We start from the raw sequence: 19,326 nt of genomic DNA on the forward strand, positions 1-19,326 counted from the left end.
CATCATTCTGGTCTCTCCCCCATCCTAATCATCACCCCAGAGATGCAGGACCCTGTCCCGAGACGTCGGCTGTCCTCCCCCCAACTCCTCTCATTCTGATTTACCTCTTTCATCCCAAATCGAAACTTTAATTCATTTTCTACGGACAAATGATTTATACTTCCAGTTTTCCATTCAAGTATGCTGCTTCTCCGTATGTTACCCTAGCTTTCTCACCATTCTGTCCTTCCCACGGCGGAACTGTTGTTGAAGCGGTGATTGCCCGGGGACGCGCACCGGACGGACTGTTCGGTCGTCTCTTCCCGCCGGTGCAGCCGAGGCTGGAGATAAGCGACCGGTGTCTGGAGTGTGTGACCGGTGACCGGTGACCGGGACCGGGACCGGGACCGGGACCTACTCTGTGAAGGCCGGCGGTGTGTGAGCGATGCGGAAGGCGGCCGCTGACCTTGCAGTGCTGGCCGGCTGCGGTGTCCGGACCGTGCTCCGGGCCGCTCGGGAGCCCGATCAGCGCCCTCTGCTCCGCCTAGCTCTCCGGCCTCAGGCGGCACGAACTGACCGCGCTCCCGCACTCAGGTCCCGGGGCAACAGCACCGAGCTCCCGGGAAGGAGCAGCACGGAGGAGACAGGTAAATGGTGTGGGGCAGACCAGCGGGGTGATAACATCTTCATCCAGGCGTGAAGGGAGGGTGCTGATTTAGCGCAGCATTTATAGACCTGGCCCACATTCCTGCATCTGCAGATTTCCTCTTGTTTATGCCACGTCAGTGGTGGGGAAATAATTGGGGAAAAATCCAGGATTACTCTGCAATTCGGAAAGGCAGTGGTTAACCAAGGGAAGCGTCAGTCTGTACAGTTTTAGAGCTGTGATCTTGTCACAGGACAAGATGGAAAGTCAACATGGTTTCCTTCAGGGAAAATCCTGCCTGACGAACCTGTTGGAATTCTTTGAGGAGATTACAAGTAGGATAGATAAAGGAGATGCAGTGGATGTTGTATATTTGGATTTTCAGAAGGCCTTTGACAAGGTGCCACACATGGGGTTGCTTACCAAGTTAAGAGCCCATGGTATTACAGGAAAGTTACTAACATGGTTAGAGCATTGGCTGATTAGTAGGAGGCAGTGAGTGGGAATAAAAAGGATCCTTTTCTGGTTGGCTGCCAGTGACTAGTGGTACTCTGCAGGGGTCGGTGTTGGGACCATTTTTTTTCACGCTGTATATCAATGATTAAGATGACTTTGTTGCCAAGTTTGCAGATGATGCAAAGATTGGTGGAGGGGCAGGTAGTGTTGAGGAAACAGGAAGGCTGCAGAAGGACTGAGACAGATTAGGAGAATGGGCAAGAAAGTGGCAAATGAAATACAATGTTGGAAAATGCACGGTCATGCACTTTGGTAGTAGAAATAAACATGCGGACTATTTACTAAACAGGGAGAAAATCCAAAAATCTGAGACGCAGAGGGACCTGGGAGTCCTTATACAGAACACCATGAAGATTAATTTGCACGTTGAGTCGGTGGTGAGGAAGGCAAATGCCATGTAAGCATTCATTTCAAGTGGTCTAAAATAGAAGAACAAGGATGTGATGCTGAGGCCTCGCCTTGAGAATTATGAACAGTTTTGAGCTCCTCATCTTAGAAAAGATGTGCTGGCATTGGAGAGGGTCCAGAGGGGGTTCACAAGGATAATACCAGGAATGAAAGGGTTATCATATGAGGAAAGTTTGATGACTCTGGATCTGTGCTCGCTGGAATTTAGAAGGATGAGGGGAGATCTCATTAAAACCTTTCGAATGTTGAAAGGCCTAGACAGAGTAGATGTGGAAAGATGTGGGAGAGTCTAGGACAAGAGGGCACAGCCTCAGGATAGAGGGGAGCCCTTTCAAAGCAGAGATGCGGAGACATTTCTTTTGCCAAAGGGTGGTGAATTTGTGGAATTTGTTGCCACATGAAGCTGTGGAGGCCAGGTCGTTAGGTGTATTTAAGGCAGAGATTGATAGGTTCTTGATTGGACATGGCATCAAAGGTTATAGGGAGAAGGCCAGGAACTGGGATTGAGGAGGAGATAGAAAAAAATATCAGCCATGATTGAATGGTGGAGCAGAGCAGACTCGAAGGGCCAGATGGCCTAATTCTGCTCCTATGCCTTATGGTGTACAGTCCTATATGAGGAAACATGTTGAGGCTCAAGTTGGTAAGTGTTTGGATAAAAGTAGATAATACTGGAAGCACTTAACAGGCCAGGAAAATCAACAGGAATGGAAGCATTTAATGTTTTTTGATTGAGGCACTGAGAAAGAGTTTAAAAACAACTTAGCTTTCAGTAGCAGAGAAATAGTGTGGGACCTGGGGGAGAAGTGTGATAGGTAAAAGAAGAGGAATGTTTCTGATTGGGTGAGACCAAATGATTAAATGTAGTGGTGAAAGGCAGCCAATGGTAGGCAAAGTAGTCGGCTATGCAGAATGAGCTAAAGTCGTACAAAAACAGTCAATTCTTCAACTGCAGACATGAGTTAGGATGGGATTTGACATTGAAGATAATTGAAGGTGACCAAGCAATAGTATAGTTTGTGAGGGAAATGAGAAAGGCTTGGTGTTGGCTCAGATATGGATAAAGTGGAAGATGGCACATTTACCAAAGATGCTACAAATTAATTGTCTTTGATGATTTAAAACATAATGGGCCAACAGTGCAGGGATTAGGTAGAAATAGATAATGAAATTGTGTGGAAGTAGGCAGTCTGTGTGATGAAACCATGGATTTAGAGGTGTTTTTTTTACATAACCTTTTTGGTCTACAGGCTTACACTCTGCTGATTTACAGCAACTGTAAAGAGCCAAATGTGTTAGAACAACCATGGCAATTATTAGAGAATATCTATTACACTGAATTCTGCATAAATGACCCTAAGATGGATAACGATGGACAAAATGTGTACTCTGATTTTCATCAGGTGCCATTTACCAGCCGGTGTTTAACATTGATGTTTTGGTGAGTTTGTTGCGCCAGGAAAATGCCAAAGATATATGTGTTATCAAATTGCCGATGGAATTGAAGTACACTAATTATTTTATCATTGTGAGTGGAACATCTGCAAGGCACTTACAAGCGATGGCACAGTATGCAATCAAAGTGGTAAGTGGTGTGATTTGACTTTGCTGATATTTGAACTGTGTTTTATTATACTTAAACCCTGATGAAATCTTTGCTGCTGCAGAATAACATATTTCATGTCACGTAACACAGTGATAATAAGCCTGATTCTGATTCTATTTTCTGAATAAGATTGTGCTCTGTAACGTGGATGGCACGGTAGTCTAGCAGTTAGCACATCACTCTACGGAGGCAGCAGTGATTGATTGGGGCTCAATTTCTGCCGCTACTTGTAAGGAGTTTGTACTTTCTCCCTGTGACAGCAAGCGTTTCCTCTGGGACGTCTGGTCTCTTCCCACATTCAGAATATGTGCAGTTTGGATTAGCTAGTTGTGAGCATGCTGTGTTGGCACAGAAACATGGTGACATTTATGGGCTGCCCCCAGCACAATTCCTACTGATTTGAACAACATGTTTCACTATGTTCTGAAGTTAATCTTTAATCTTTTATGCACCCTGAAAGTTAATTTTGAAGACAGTATTAAAATTCATTTTTAAATAAACTATCTATTTTACAAAGTATTTCATTTGCAGAAAATGCATTCTCTAACTTAAGTAATTGTTATGTTAATAAAATAATTTATACTGACCAGAGAAAATCTTATAACCAGTACCCAAATTCCAGGATTAAGTTAAATTAGGTTAGATTAAACATAGGTTAGTTAAAATAGATGCTGTATGTGAGACAAACCATGTGCGCTATATATTTGTGTTGCTGGCAAGGGTACAACTTATTGTAACATTGTTAATTGTTTTTAGCAAGTTGTTGACCACTTGGAATGCAGTTAGATGGTGTAAACAGTTTGAGTGGTGTCTGGCATAGAAACCTGAAGAGAATGTACCTGCTGATAGTTTCCTGTCAGCTTGTTAGCATTGCAGGTTTGAGTGGTACTTTGAAGAACTGCTGGGAAGTTACAGTGTCAGTCCGGTGCACCTGACGTGCACAAGATGTGCTGTTACAGGTGCAGTTAAGTTTCTTGAGCACCAGTGGAATTACAGAGAGTTTGTTGAGGAAGTAATTAGTTCTGATGGAGAAACGGCAGTAGACAGTGTCTGTATAAATTTGACAAGGTATGTTAGTCAAGGAAGTTAATGCCACATGCCCAGAAACTATCCTAATTTTCCAAATACCTAATAGCTTCCTCATGCACCAGCTGTTAGCCATGCAGTCACCTGGCCTAACCTACTATTTCAACGCTCACTGGCATGTAGCACACAAAATAATACCAAGATTACATTCTTGGAAATCCTGCTTTCCAACCAACTACCCAACTTTCTAAATTCACTTGCAGGTCATTATCCCTCTTTCTATCCTCCTCCTTCCCCTTTCAAAATGTTCTGTATCTGATCTGGGTATCAAAGTTCAAGAAAGATTAATGATCAAAGTAGATATGTCACCATGTTCAACCCTGAAATTCATTTCCTTGTGGGCATACTCAGTAAACCCATAATAGAATCAAGAAAAGACCCACACCAGCTTGGGCATTCAACTAGTGTGCTAAAGACAACGCTGTGCAAGTACAAAAAGAAAGGAATAATAATAAATAAGCAATAAATATTGAGTTCATGAGATAAAAAGCAGGAAAATTGCAGAAGGAATTTAATACACACAACTGAGGTGTTGCACTTTGAGAGGACAAACCAGGGTAGGCTTACACAGTGAATGTTAGGGCACTGAAGAGTGCAGTAGAACAGAGGGATAGAACAGGTAATGCTGAGGAAGCAATGCGATTGCAGCAGGACGTAGACAAATTGGAAGAAAGTGGGCAAAAAAGTGGTAGATGAAATACAGTGTTGGGAAATGTATGATAATGCATTTTGGAAAAAGGAACAGTAGTGCGGACTATTATCTAAATGGGGAGAAGGTTCAAACATCGGAGGTGCAGAGGAACTTGGCCCTCATGCAAGACTCACAGAAGATTAATTCACAGGTTGAGCCTGTGGTAAAAAAGGCAAATGCAATGTTTGCATTTATTTCAAGGGGAATAGAATATAAAAACAAAGAGATAAGGCTGAAGCTTTATAAGAAACTTGTCAGGCTGTAGTTGGAGTATTGCCAACAGTTTTGGGCCCCGTATCTCAGAAAGAGAGTCCAGAGGGAGGATCACGAGGATGATTCTGGGAATGAACGGGTTAACATATGAGGAGCGTTTGGCAACTTTGGGCCTGTACTTACTGGAATTTAGAAAAATGTGGGGGGGATCTCATTGAAGCTTTCCGAAAGGACTAGATAGGGTGGATTTGTAGAGAATGTTTCCTACGCTGGGAGTATCCAGAACTAGAGGGCACAGCCTCAAAATTGAGGGGCAACCTTTTAGAAAAGAGATAAGGAGGGAAAGTTAGTTAGAGAGTAATGAATCTGTGGAACACTCTGCCACAGCCTGCGGTGGAGGCCAAGTTCGTGGGTATATTTAAGGCAGAAGTGGATAGTTTCCTGATCGGTCAGGCCATCAAAGGATATGGCGGAAAGGCATGTGTATGGGGTTCAGTGGTGCCCAGGATCAGCCATGATGGGACGGTGGAGTAGATTCAATGGGCTGAATGGCCTAATTCTGCTTCCGTTTCATGGTCTTATGATCTAGTAATACAGATCCTTAATTCCTTAAAAGTGGCGTCACAGATAGATGGGTCGTAAAAGAGAGTACAATGACTTTCATAGATCAATATATTTAGTACAGGAGTTGGGTTAGGAGCGGGAGTCGGCCACCTGGCCCGTCGAGCCTGCTCCGCCATTAAGTAAGATCATGGCTGATCTGGCCATGGACTCGTCTCCACCTACCTACCAATTCCCCTATTGTGCAAAAATCTATCCAACCTTGTCTTAAGTAGACTTACTGAGATAGCCTCCACTACTTCATTGGGCACAGAATTCCACAGATTCATCACTCTCTGGGAAAAGCAGTTCCTCCTCATCTCCGTCCTAAATCTACTCTCCCGAATCTCGAAGCTATATCCCTTAGTTCTAGACTCACCTACCAGTAGAAACAACTTTCCTGTCTCTATCTTATCTATCCCTTTCATAATTTTATGTTTCTCTAAGATTTCCTCTCATTGTTCTGAATTCCAGCGAGTACAGTCCCAGGCGACTCAATCTCTCCTCATAGTCTAACCCCTTCAACCTGGTGAACCGCCTCCAAAGCCAGTATATCCTTCAAGTAAGGAGACCAGAACTGCACGCAGTACTCTAGGTGTGGCCTCACCAGTGCATAATCTTCCTGCTCTTAAATTCAATCCTTTTAGCAATGAAGGCCAACATTCCTTTTGTATTCTTGATAGCCTGCTACACCTGCAAACTGATCTTTTGTGATTCATGCACAAGCACTCCCAAGTCCAATGCGAAGAAATTTTTTTAGCCAGAGGGTGGTGAATCTATGGAATTTGTTGCCACTGACGGCAGTGGAGGCCAAGTCATTGGGTGTATTTAAGGCAGAGATTGATTGGTATCTGAGTAGCCAGGGCATCAAAGGTTATGATGAGAAGGCGGGGGAGTGGGACTAAATGGGAGAATGGATCAGCTCATGATAAAATGGCGGAGCAGACTTGATGGGCCGAATGGCTGACTTCTGCTCCTTTGTCTTATGGTCCTTCTGCAAAGTAGCATGCTGCAATTTTTTACCATTTAAATAATAATTTGCTCTTTCATTTTTCCTTCCAGTGGATGACCTTGCATTTACCAACATTGTACTCCATCCGCCAGCCCCTTGCCCACTCTCAACCTATCTGTACCTCTCTGCAGACTTTCTGTATCTTATGCACAATTTGCTTTTGTATTCAATTTAGTATCACCAGCAAACTTAGATACACTACACTCAGTCCCCTCTTCCAGATTGTTAATGTATATCTTGAACAGTCGCGGGCCCAGTACCGACCCCTGCAGCACACCGCTCACTACTGATTGCCAACCAGAGAAACACCCATGTATCCCAATTTACTGCTGTCTATTGGTTAACCAATTCTCTTTCCATGCTAATACATCACCCCAACTCTATGCATCCTTATCGTATGGATAAGTCTTTTATTGAATAACCTTATTGAATGCCTTCTGAAAATCCAAATAAGTATGTCCATCTGTTCCCCTCTGCCCACTGCGCTGTTATATCCTCAAAGAATTCCAGTAAGGATGTTATGTTGAAGTTGTGTAAGATATTGGTGAGGCCTAATTTGAAATGTTGTATACAGTTCTGGTCACCTACCTACAGAAAAGATTGAAAGCTTGCAGAGAAAATAATCAAGGATTTTGCTGGGAATTGGGGAGCTGATTTATACAGGGAAAGGTTGAACAGGTTAGGACTTTATTGCCTGGAACATAGTCGATTGAGAAGAGATTCGATAGAGGTATACAAAATTATAAGTGAGGGATGTAGATAGGGTAAATGCAAGAAGGCTTTATCCATTGAGGTTGGGTGAGACTAGGTCATGGGTTAAGGGTGGTAGGTGAAATGTTTAAGGGGAATATGAGTGGGAACTACTTTATTCAGAGGGTCATGAGTGTGTGGAACAGGCTGCCAGTGCAAGTGGTAGATGTGAGTTGCATTTCAACATTTAACAGAAATTTGGATAGGTAAATGGATGAAAGGGCTATGGACCAGGTGCAGGTCGATGAGACAGGACAGATTAATAGTTGAAACATGAGGAGATCTGCAGATGCTGGAAATTCAAGCAACACACACAAAACGCTGGTGAACGCAGCAGGCCAGGCAGCATCTATAGGAAGAGGTACAGTCGATGTGTCGGGGACGCTGCAGGCCAGGCAGCATCTATAGGAAGAGATACAGTCGACGTTTCGGGTCGAGACCCTTGCCAATTGCATCGCCTCTGATCTGGGCTGAGATTTACGTGCTGGGTGGCACCTAATTAATTAGCTTGCTTATTTCAGCTTTTTTCTTAAAGATGTGCTGGGTGTGTTCCGGCTACCGCTGCACCCCTGCATGCTTCGCGGCCCGGAGGCTGGGGACCACTGGTCTATAACTCTAACTCTACATTCATCAAACATTTTAGTTTTTCAGTCATACAAAATCAGTCTCAATGTCATTGGATTTACAGAACATAAATTGATGCTAAATATTTCCAATATTACTCAAGGTGCAGCTGGTGACATAGAAACATAGAAAATAGGTGCAGGAGTAGGCCATTCGGCCCTTCGAGCCTGCACCGCCATTCAGTACGATCATGGCTGATCATCCAACTCAGAACCCTGTACCAGCCTTCCCTCCATATCCCCTGACCCCTTTAGCCACAAGGGCCATATCTAACTCCCTCTTAAATATAGCCAGTGAACTGGCCTCTACTGTTTCCTGTGGCAGAGAATTCCACAGATTCACCACTCTCTGTATGAAGAAGTTTTTCCTCATCTCAGTCCTAAAAGGCTTCCCCTTTATCCTCAAACCGTGATCCCTCGTTCTGGACTTAACCATAGAACCATAGAAACTACAGCACAGAAACAGGCCTTTTGGCCCTTCTTGGCTGTGCCGAACCATTTTCTGCCTAGTTCCACTGACTTGCACACGGACCATATCCCTCCATACACCTCCCGTCCATGTATCTGTCCAATTTATTCTTAAATGTTAAAAAAGAACCTGCATTTACCACCTCATCTGGCAGTTCATTCCATACTCCCACCACTCTCTGTGTGAAGAAGCCCCCCCCTAATGTTCCCTTTAAACTTTTCCCCCCCTCACCCCTAACCCATGTCTTCTGGTTTTTTTTCTCCCCTTGCCTCAGTGGAAAAAGCCTGCTTGCATTCACTCTATCAATACCCATCATAATTTTATATGCCTATATCAAATCTCCCCTCATTCTTCTACGCTCCAGGGAATAAAGTCCTAATCTATTCAACCTTTCTCTGTAACTGAGTTTCTCAAGTCCCGGCAACATCCTTGTAAACCTTCTCTGCACCCTTTCAACCTTATTTATATCCTTCCTGTAATTTGGTGACCAAAACTGAACACAATACTCCAGATTCGGCCTGACCAATGCCTTATACAACCTCATCATAACGTTCCAGCTCTTATACTCAATACTTCGATTAATAAAGGCCAATGTACCAAAAGCTCTCTTTACGACCCTATCTACCTGTGACGACACTTTTAGGGAATTTTGTATCTGTATTCCCAGATCCCTCTGTTCCACTGCACTCCTCAGTGCCTTACCATTAACCCTGTATGTTCTACCTTGGTTTGTCCTTCCAACGTGCAATACCTCACACTTGTCTGTATTAAACTCCATCTGCCATTCTTCAGCCCATTTTTCCAGCTGGTCCAAGTCCCTCTGCAGGCTCTGAAAACCTTCCTCACTGTCTACTACACCTCCAATCTTTGTATTATCAGCAAATTTGCTGATCCAATTTACCACATTATCATCCAGATCATTGATATAGATGACAAATAACAATGGACCCAGCACTGATCCCTGTGGCACACCACTAGTCACAGGCCTCCACTCGGAGAAGCAATTCTCTACTACCACTCTCTGGCTTCTTCCATTGAGCCAACGTCCAATCCAATTTACCACCTCTCCATGTATACCTAGCGACTGAATATTCCTAACTAACCTCCCATGCGGAGACCTTATCCCTTGTCAAAGACCTTACTGAAGTCCATGTAGACAATATCCAGTGCCTTCCCTTCATCCACTTTCCTGGTAACCTCCTCGGAAAACTCCCAATAGATTGGTCAAACATGACCTACCACGCACAAAGCCATGTTGACTCTCCCTAATAAGTCCCTGTCTATCCAAATGCTTGTAGATTCTGTCTCTTAGTACTCCCTCCAATAACTTACCTACTACCGACGTTAAACTTACTGGCCTATAATTTCCTGGATTACTTTTCGATCCTTTTTTAAACGACGGAACAACATGAGCCACTCTCCAATCCTCCGGCACCTCACCCGTAGACAGTGACATTTTAAATATTTCTGCCAGGGCCCCTGCACTAGTCTCCTTCAAGGTCCGAGGGAACACCCTGTCAGGTTCCGGGGATTTATCCACTTTAATTTTCCTCAAGACAGCAAGGACCTCCTCCTTTTCAATCTGTACAGTTTCCATGATCTCACTACTTGTTTCCCTTAATTCCATAGACTTCATGCCAGTTTCCTTAGTAAATACGGACGCAAAAAACCTATTTAAGATCTCCCCCATTTCCTTTGGTTCTGCACATAGCCGACCACTCTGATCTTCAAGAGGACCAATTTTATCCCTTACAATCCTTTTGTTCTTAATATACCTGTAAAAACTCTTTGGATTATCCTTCACTTTGACTGCCAAGGCAACCTCATGTCTTCTTTTAGCCCTCCTGATTTCTTTCTTAAGTATTTTCTTGCACTTCTTATACTCCTCAAGCACCTTATTTACTCCCTGTTTCCTATACATTTCATACAACTCCCTCTTCTTCTTTATCAGAGTTGCAATAACCCTTGAGAACCAAGGTTCCTTATTCCTATTCACTTTGCCTTTCATCCTGACAGGAACATACAAATTCTGCACTCTCAAAATTTCTCCTTTGAAGGCTTCCCACCTACTGATCATATCCTTGCCAGAGAACAACCTGTCCTAATCCACGCTTTTTAGATTCTTTCTCATTTCTTCAAATTTGGCCTTCTTCCAGTTAAGAACCTCAACCCTAGGACCAGATCTATCCTTGTCCATGATCAAGTTGAAACTAATGGTGTTATGATCACTGGAACCAAAGTGCTCCCCTACACAGACTTCTGTCACTTGTCCTAACTCGTTTCCTAACAGGAGATCCAATATTGCATCCCCTCTAGTTGGTCCCTCTATATATTGATTTAGAAAACTTTCCTGAACACATTTTACAAACTCTAAACCATCTAGACCCCTAACAGTATGGGAGACCCAATCAATATATGGAAAATTAAAATCCCCTACCACCACAACTTTATGTTTCCTGCAGTTGCCTGCTATCTTCCCCAACATTGGGAACAATCTCCCTGCATCTAGCCTGTCCAATCCCTTTAGAATTTTATACGTGACCCCGGTGACATTCTGTGGGCTGCAGAACACTCCATCTCATGTTCTCAATATTTAGTGGTTATTTATGATTGCTTTTTCTAGTTGCAAAATTTGTTGTCTTTTGCACTCTGGTTGAATGCCCTAGTGTTGGGCAGTCTTTCATTCATTCTGTTATAGATTTCTTGAGTATGCCCACAAGAAAATGTATGTCAGAGTTGTATATGATGATTATATATGTGCTTTGAAAATAATTTTTACTTTGAGCTTGAAGGGTTGTATTTTTTTTCTCTTTAGCATAAACACTTGAAGATAGGAGAGAATGATTGTGCTACCATTGAAGGCAAAGATACTGATGACTGGAAGTGCATAGATTTTGGTGAGTCTAACTGTCTTTAAACATTTTATTCAACCTTTAGTGTTGCAAGTTAAATGCTGGTGTTGGAATTTATCAGATTATGTGGAGAATGAGAGAATTGCGAAGGATGGGTATACTACTTTCTACAGACACAGAAATGATTGGTTTTGCAGCTATGGACGTAGACTAGGCTGTGGTCTACAAAGTGCTGCTCAGCAGAACAAAGTAGTGGGTCAAAAATCACAATTTCCTGGTTCTGGATACAAACAGCAGGGAATTAGTACGAGATTGTAAATAAGATGACTTGTCAAGATCTGGCACCAGTATAATGTACAAACTAACCAGCCCATCCCCCTGCATCTCCATCACGTGAGTGTCCACTGATCAGCAATTATACAAACTAACCAGCCCCTCTCCGTCTCCATCACGTGATAGTGTTTACTGATCAGCAGTCACACAAACTAACCAGCCGCCCTCCATATCATGGCCAAAAGGACATCATAGTTGGGAGTTTAACATCAAAGGATGTACTTTGTATCGAAAGGACAGGCAGGAGGGCATAGGTGGTGATGTGGCTCTGTTGGTAAGAGGTAGAATTACATCTTTACTGTGTACATACATCTACTGATGTTTCTGGACACATCTTCAGTGATGTTCCTGGAATCATCAGGTGTTGCTGGTCTTTCAACATCATACACGCTCCTCCAGGTGACCCAGACGGGGCTGATCAGACCCCAGCTTGTGTCCAGATGGCTAGCTGCTTATGACTCCATGGCTCCCCTCTTTTGAGCCACAGCCATCTTGAGGCCCCCTCTGCCGCATCGGTGGTACTGCGGATGGCTCTCCTCTTCCTCTCTCCCTCGATGCCCAAAATGCTGAAGGCTCTAACTAAAGAACGAATCCCCTACAACCAACCTCCACCGGGAAAAGAGGTGACATAGGGTCAGAGAGTGTCGTATCTTTGTGGGTGAAGTTAAGAAATTGCAAGGGTAAAAAAAACATGGGAATCATATATAGGCCTCCAAATAGCAGCCAAGATGTGGGGTTGAGATTGGGAGCTGGAAAAGGCATGTAATAAGAGTGATGTCACAGTTGTAATAGGGGACTTTAATAGGCAAGGGGATTGAGAAAATCAGGTTGGTGTCGGATCATGAGAGGAAATTTGTTGGATGCCTTTGAGACAACTTTTTAGAGCAGCTTGTGCTCGAGCTACTCAGGGAAAAGCTAGTTCTCAAATGGCAGGCTAGGCAACCGTGGCTGACAAAGGAAGTTAAGGACTGCATAAAAGCCAAGGAAAGAGGATATAAGGGAACAAAAGTGAGTGGGAAGTTGGATGATTGGGAGGCTTTTAAAATCTAACAAAAAGAAACTGAAAAAAGCTATAAGGGAAAAGATGAAATAGGAGGACAGCAAGCCGATAATATAATGCAGGATAAGGGTCTTTTAAGAGACTCCTGGATAGGTACATGGAGCTTAGAAAAGTAGAGGGCTATGGGTATCCCGAGGTCATTTCTAAAATAAGGACATGTTCGGCACAGCATTGTGGGTCAAAGGCCTTGTATTGTGCTAACAACAGGAATTCTGCAGATGTTGGAAATTCAAGCAACACACATCCAAGTTGCTGGTGAACGCAGCAGGCCAGGCAGCATCTCTAGGAAGAGGTACAGTCGACGTTTCAGGCCGAGACCCTTCATCAGGATGCTGCCTGGCCTGCTGCGTTCACCAGCAACTTGGATGTGTGTTCCCTGTATTGTGCTGTAGGTTTTCTATGTTTCTAGGATAGTTAACGTTTTTTCAGTTATATAAAGATTAAAAGGGAGGTTGGAGTTGATATTGGACCACTGGAAAATGATGCTGGTGAGTTAGTAATGAGGGAGAAAGAAATAGCCCACGATCTTAATAAATACTTTGCTTCAGTCTTTACTGTGGCAGACACTAGCTGTATGCCAGGGGATCAGGAGTGAGTGTCATTGCTATTACAAAGGAAAAAATACTAGGCAAACTGGAAGGTCTTACAGTGGATATGTCACCTGGACCAGATGGACTACATCCCAGAGTCCTGAGAGAGGTTGCTGAAGAGATAATGGATGCATTGGTCATGATTAATGATTATGATATAGTTGGGATCACAGAGACATGGCTCCAGGGTGACCAGGGATGGGAGCTTAACGTTCAGGGATATTCAATATTCAGGAGGGATAGACATGAAGGAAGGGGAGGTGGGGTGGCGTTGCTGGTTAAAGAAGATATTAACGCAATAGAAAGGAAGGACATAAGCTGGGAAGATGTGGAATCGATATGGGTAGAGCTGCGTAACACTAAGGGGCAGAAGACGCTGGTGGGAGTTGTGTACAGGCCACCTAACAGTAGTAGTGAGGTCGGAGATGGTATTAAACAGGAAATTAGAAATATGTGCAATAAAGGAACAGCAGTTATAATGGGTGACTTCAATCTACATGTAGATTGGGTGAACCAAATTGGTAAAGGTGCTGAGGAAGAGGATTTCTTGGAATGTATGCGGGATGGTTTTTTGAACCAACATGTCGAGGAACCAACTAGAGAGCAGGCTATTCTGGACTGGGTTTTGAGCAATGAGGAGCGGTTAATTAGCAATCTTGTCGTGAGAGGCCCCTTGGGTAAGAGTGACCATAATATGGTGGAATTCTTCATTAAGATGGAGAGTGACATAGTTAATTCAGAAACAAAGGTTCTGAACTTAAAGAGGGGTAACTTTGAAGGTATGAGACGTGAATTAGCTAAGATAGACTGGCAAATGACACTTAAAGGATTGACGGTGGATATGCAATGGCAAGCATTTAAAGGTTGCATGGATGAACTACAACAATTGTTCATCCCAGTTTGGCAAAAGAATAAATCAAGGAAGGTAGTGCACCCGTGGCTGACAAGAGAAATTAGGGATAGTATCAATTCCAAGGAAGAAGCATACAAATTAGCCAGAGAAAGTGGCTCACCTGAGGACTGGGAGAAATTCAGAGTTCAGCAGAGGAGGACAAAGGGCTTAATTAGGAAGGGGAAAAAAGATTATGAGAGAAAACTGGCAGGGAACATAAAAACGGACTGTAAAAGCTTTTATAGATATGTAAAAAGGAAAAGACTGGTAAAGACAAATGTGGGTCCCCTGCAGACAGAAACGGGTGAATTGATTATGGGGAGCAAGGACATGGCAGACCAATTGAATAATTACTTTGGTTCTGTCTTCACTAAGGAGGACATAAATAATCTTCCAGAAATAGTAGGGGACAGAGGGTCCAGTGAGATGGAGGAACTGAGCGAAATACATGTTAGTAGGGAAGTGGTGTTAGGTAAATTGAAGGGATTGAAGGCAGATAAATCCCCAGGGCCAGATGGTCTGCATCCTAGAGTGCTTAAGAAAGTAGCCCAAGAAATAGTGGATGCATTAGTGATAATTTTTCAAAACTCATTAGATTCTGGACTAGTTCCTGAGGATTGGAGGGTGGCTAATGTAACTCCACTTTTTAAAAAAGGAGGGAGAGAGAAACCGGGGAATTATAGACCGGTTAGCCTAACGTCGGTGGTGGGGAAACTGCTGGAGTCAGTTATCAAGGATGTGATAACAGCACATTTGGAAAGCGGTGAAATGATCGGACAAAGTCAGCATGGATTTGTGAAAGGAAAATCATGTCTGACGAATCTCATAGAATTTTTTGAGGATGTAACTAGTAGAGTGGATAGGGGAGAACCAGTGGATGTGGTATATTTGGATTTTCAAAAGGCTTTTGACAAGGTCCCACACAGGAGATTAGTGTGCAAACTTAAAGCACACGGTATTGGGGGTAAGGTATTGGTGTGGGTGGAGAATTGGTTAGCAGACAGGAAGCAAAGAGTGGGAATAAACGGGACCTTTTCAGAATGGCAGGCGGTGACTAGTGGGGTACCGCAAGGCTCAGTGCTGGGACCCCAGTTGTTTACAATATATATTAATGACTTGGATGAGGGAATTAAATGCAGCATCTCCAAGTTTGCGGATGACACGAAGCTGGGCGGCAGTGTTAGCTGTGAGGAGGATGCTAAGAGGATGCAGGGTGACTTGGATAGGTTGGGTGAGTGGGCAAGTTCATGGCAGATGCAATTTAATGTGGATAAATGTGAAGTTATCCACTTTGGTGGCAAAAATAGGAAAACAGATTATTATCTGAATGGTGGCCGATTAGGAAAAGGTGGGGTGCAACGAGACCTGGGTGTCATTATACACCAGTCATTGAAAGTGGGCATGCAGGTACAGCAGGCGGTGAAAAAGGCGAATGGTATGCTGGCATTTATAGCGAGAGGATTCGAGTACAGGAGCAAGGAGGTACTACTGCAGTTGTACAAGGCCTTGGTGAGACCACACCTGGAGTATTGTGTGCAGTTTTGGTCCCCTAATCTGAGGAAAGACATCCTTGCCATAGAGGGAGTACAAAGAAGGTTCACCAGATTGATTCCTGGGATGGCAGGACTTTCATATGAAGAAAGACTGGATGAACTGGGCTTGTACTCATTGGAATTTAGAAGATTGAGGGGGGATCTGATTGAAACGTATAAGATCCTAAAGGGATTGGACAGGCTAGATGCAGGAAGATTATTCCCGATGTTGGGGAAGTCCAGAAGGAGGGGCCACAGTTTGAGGATAGAGGGGAAGCCTTTTAGGACCGAGATTAGGAAAAACTTCTTCACACAAAGAGTGGTGAATCTGTGGAATTCTCTGCCACAGGAAACAGTTGAGGCCAGTTCATTGGCTATATTTAAGAGGGAGTTAGATATGGCCCTTGTGGCTACGGGGATCAGGGGATATGGAGGGAAGGCTGGGGCGGGGTTCTGAGTTGGATGATCAGCCATGATCATAATGAATGGCGGTGCAGGCTCAAAGGGCTGAAAGGCCTACTCCTGCACCTATTTTCTATGTTTCTATGATCTTTCAAGAATCACTTGATTCTGGCATGGTCCCCGAGGACTGGAAGATTGCAAATGTCCCTCCACTCTTTAAGAAGGGAGGAAGGCAAAAGAAAGGAAATTATAGGCCAGTGTGCTTAATCTCAGTGGTTGGGAAAGTGTTGGAGTCTATTATTAAGGATGAGATCTTGAAGTACTTGCAGACTAATGATAAAATAAGTCAAAGCATGGATTTTGTAAAAGGAAATCTTGCCTGACAAATAATGTTAGAACTCAAGGAAGTAACAAGCAGGGTGGACAAAGGAGAGGCAGTGGATGTCATTTATTTGGATTTTCAGAAGGCATTTGATAAGTTCCCTCACATGAGGCTGCTTAACAAGATAAAATCCTATGGTGTTACAGGAAGGATATTGGCATGGATAGAGGAATGGCTAACAGGCAGGAGGCAGCGAGTGGGAATAACGGGGACCTTTTCTGGTCGGCTGCCGGTGACTAGTAGTGTTCCTCAGGGGTCAATATTGGGACCGCTACTTTTCACATTGCTTGTCAATGATTTAGATAATGAACTTGATGGCTTTGTGGTAAAGTTTGCAGATGCTACAAAGATAGGCGGAGGGATAGACATATTGGAAGAATGGACAAAAAAGAGGCAGATGGAATACAGTGTCAGGAAATGTATGATCATGCATTTTGGTAAAAGGACCGGTAGTGCAGACTATTGTCTAAGTGGGGAGAAAATTCACGAGGGACTGAGGAGTCCTCATGCAGGAAGGTTAATTCAGAGGTTGTGTCTGTGGTAAAGAAGGGGAATGCAATGTTGGCATTTATTTCATGGAGAATAGAATATAAAAACAAGGAGATAATGCTGAAGCTTTAAGACACTAGTCAGGCTGCACTTGGAGTATTGTCAACAGTTTTAGGCCCCTTATCTCAGAAAGGGTGTGTTGTCATTGCAGAGTCCAAAGGTGCTTCATGAGGATGATTCTGAAAATGAAGGGGTTAACATATTAGGAGTGTTTGGCAGTTTTGGGCCTGTACTCACTGGAATTTAGAAGAAAGTGAGAGGATCTCATTGAAAGAACTAAATAAGGTGGATGTGGAGGGGATGTTCCCTCTGGTGGGGCAATCCAGAACTAGAGGGCACAGCTTCAAAATTGTGAGGTGACCTTTTAGAAGTAAGGAGGATTTTTTTTAAGCCTAAGAATGTTGAATCTGTGGAATGCTCTACCACAGACTGTGGTGGAGGCCAAGTCCGTGGGTGTATTTAAAGCGGAAGTTGGTAGATTCCTGATTGGTTGGAGCATCAAGGGATATGGTGAGAGGGCAGGTGTAAGGGTTCAAATGGGATCCAGGATCAGCTATGCTGAAATGGCAGAGTGGTCTCAATGGGCAAAATGGTCTAGTTCTGTTCCTGTGTCTTATGGTCTTACCTCCATCATATGTGTCCACCAACCAGCGATAATACAAACTAACCAGACCCCCACCCCACCTTTAAAGGTTCATTTTATTGTCAAAGTGTGCATGTATAATACAGCTCTGAAATTCTCCTCCAAATAACCATTAAATACAGAAAGACCATGGGTGTTCATGAAAGAAAAGACATCAACTCTCCCCTCGAAAAAGAAAAACAAAACCTGGACTCCAAAATCCTCCCTTCCTTGCGGCGAAAAACAGCCACAATAACAATCACCGACCCGCTACACATAACAACCCCTGAACTCCCCCACTCAAAGAACAGCAACAGTAGCACTATACCCCCTATATCCCATCTTACACACAAAAAAAAAGTTCACCCACTTGCTAATTGTCCACTAACACCAAAAACTGAAAGAAACCCTTACAGTCCAATAATCATATAAATCTCTATCATGTGATAGTCTCCACCAATGAGCAATTTATCTAACTAGACTCTTCCCCTGCCCATCTCTATCACGTGAGAGTCCACTGATCAGCAATTACACAAAGCAGCCCTGCTCTGTCTCCATCACGTGACAGTGTCCACTGATCAGCAGTTTTAAGTTAATCTGTGTGTACACCCAGTTACTTCATTGGGGAAGGTACAAGGTTGAACATAGTAACTGGGCTGTGTTTAACCCAAGTGTGACAGTTGGAATTGTAAGCAACACAATTAGTTTGAATTTGGTGTCAGATTTTGTATTCACTCGTTTTTCCTTCTCCATCCCAAAGGGAACATGGTCGTACATTTTATGCTGCCTGAAACCAGGGAGCTCTATGAACTGGAGAAGCTCTGGACCTTGCATTCCTACGATGATCAGTTCCTGAAAATAGCTCCAGAAATTCTTCCGTTGGATTTTATATACGAACCAACTGATGACTTTGAGCAAAAATAGAGCAAGTTCTAAGGGGCCATTCTGCAGTAATTTCTGAAAAACTGACAGATGATGTAATGAACCACTTTGTCCAGGAATTCAGTGAAGAACAAGATTTCAGTTTACAACAAGGCTTGTATCATACAGAAGTATGATTTTCTTGAATGAACTGTGCATATTAAGTAGCTGTTGTATATTTTTTTAAAGTACAGTTTAAAAATAAATATATAAAGGCCGGATGAGTGTCTTCATATAAACAATTATTTTCTCTTTTCCTTCCAACCCCACCAAATTGATCTTTGAGTGCATGTGGTTAAGAATTTGAGGTTAAAGTGCTTAAAGACAATAATCTAAACACAAAATACTCTGCCAAAGGCCCTGATGCAGGATCTCGACTAGAATCGTTGACTTTTTGTTTCCACGGATGCTGTCCGACCTGCTGAGTTTCTCCAGCATGTTGTGCGTAAGACAATAATCTACTAGTCTCAAGCTTGTGATATTTTCAACGTTTTCTCAACCATAAAGATAGAGAGATCTTGTAAAATGAATTGCACCATAAACATCTTTCCTGGATATCCAGCCAAACAAAATTTTACACTGGATAAAAAGA

General features: G+C 43.3%; 1 protein-coding gene across 1 annotated transcript; it reads left to right on the top strand.

Annotated features, from left to right (window-relative positions):
• Positions 1-284: 284 nt before the first annotated feature.
• malsu1 (mitochondrial assembly of ribosomal large subunit 1) lies at positions 285-18,949 on the top strand. The gene is made up of 4 exons (XM_072282980.1): positions 285-626; positions 2,953-3,134; positions 11,415-11,496; positions 18,574-18,949. Exons 1-4 carry the CDS (start codon positions 425-427, stop codon positions 18,735-18,737), a joined length of 630 nt encoding a protein of 209 aa, XP_072139081.1. The 5' UTR covers positions 285-424; the 3' UTR covers positions 18,738-18,949.
• Positions 18,950-19,326: the final 377 nt, after the last annotated feature.

Source organism: Mobula birostris, chromosome 19 (assembly GCF_030028105.1).
Source record: "Mobula birostris isolate sMobBir1 chromosome 19, sMobBir1.hap1, whole genome shotgun sequence".
NCBI classification, from domain to species: domain Eukaryota; kingdom Metazoa; phylum Chordata; class Chondrichthyes; order Myliobatiformes; family Myliobatidae; genus Mobula; species Mobula birostris.

What these genes read in the sequence shown, in the direction of transcription:
- malsu1 (XM_072282980.1), top strand. Translation starts at nt 425, where the DNA reads ATGCGGAAGGCGGCCGCTGACCTTGCAGTGCTGGCCGGCTGCGGTGTC. An exon ending in GAGCAGCACGGAGGAGACAG is followed by an intron (nt 627 to 2,952) that starts GTAAATGGTGTG and finishes GATTTTCATCAG; the next exon opens with GTGCCATTTACCAGCCGGTG. An exon ending in CTGGAAGTGCATAGATTTTG is followed by an intron (nt 11,497 to 18,573) that starts GTGAGTCTAACT and finishes TCCATCCCAAAG; the next exon opens with GGAACATGGTCGTACATTTT.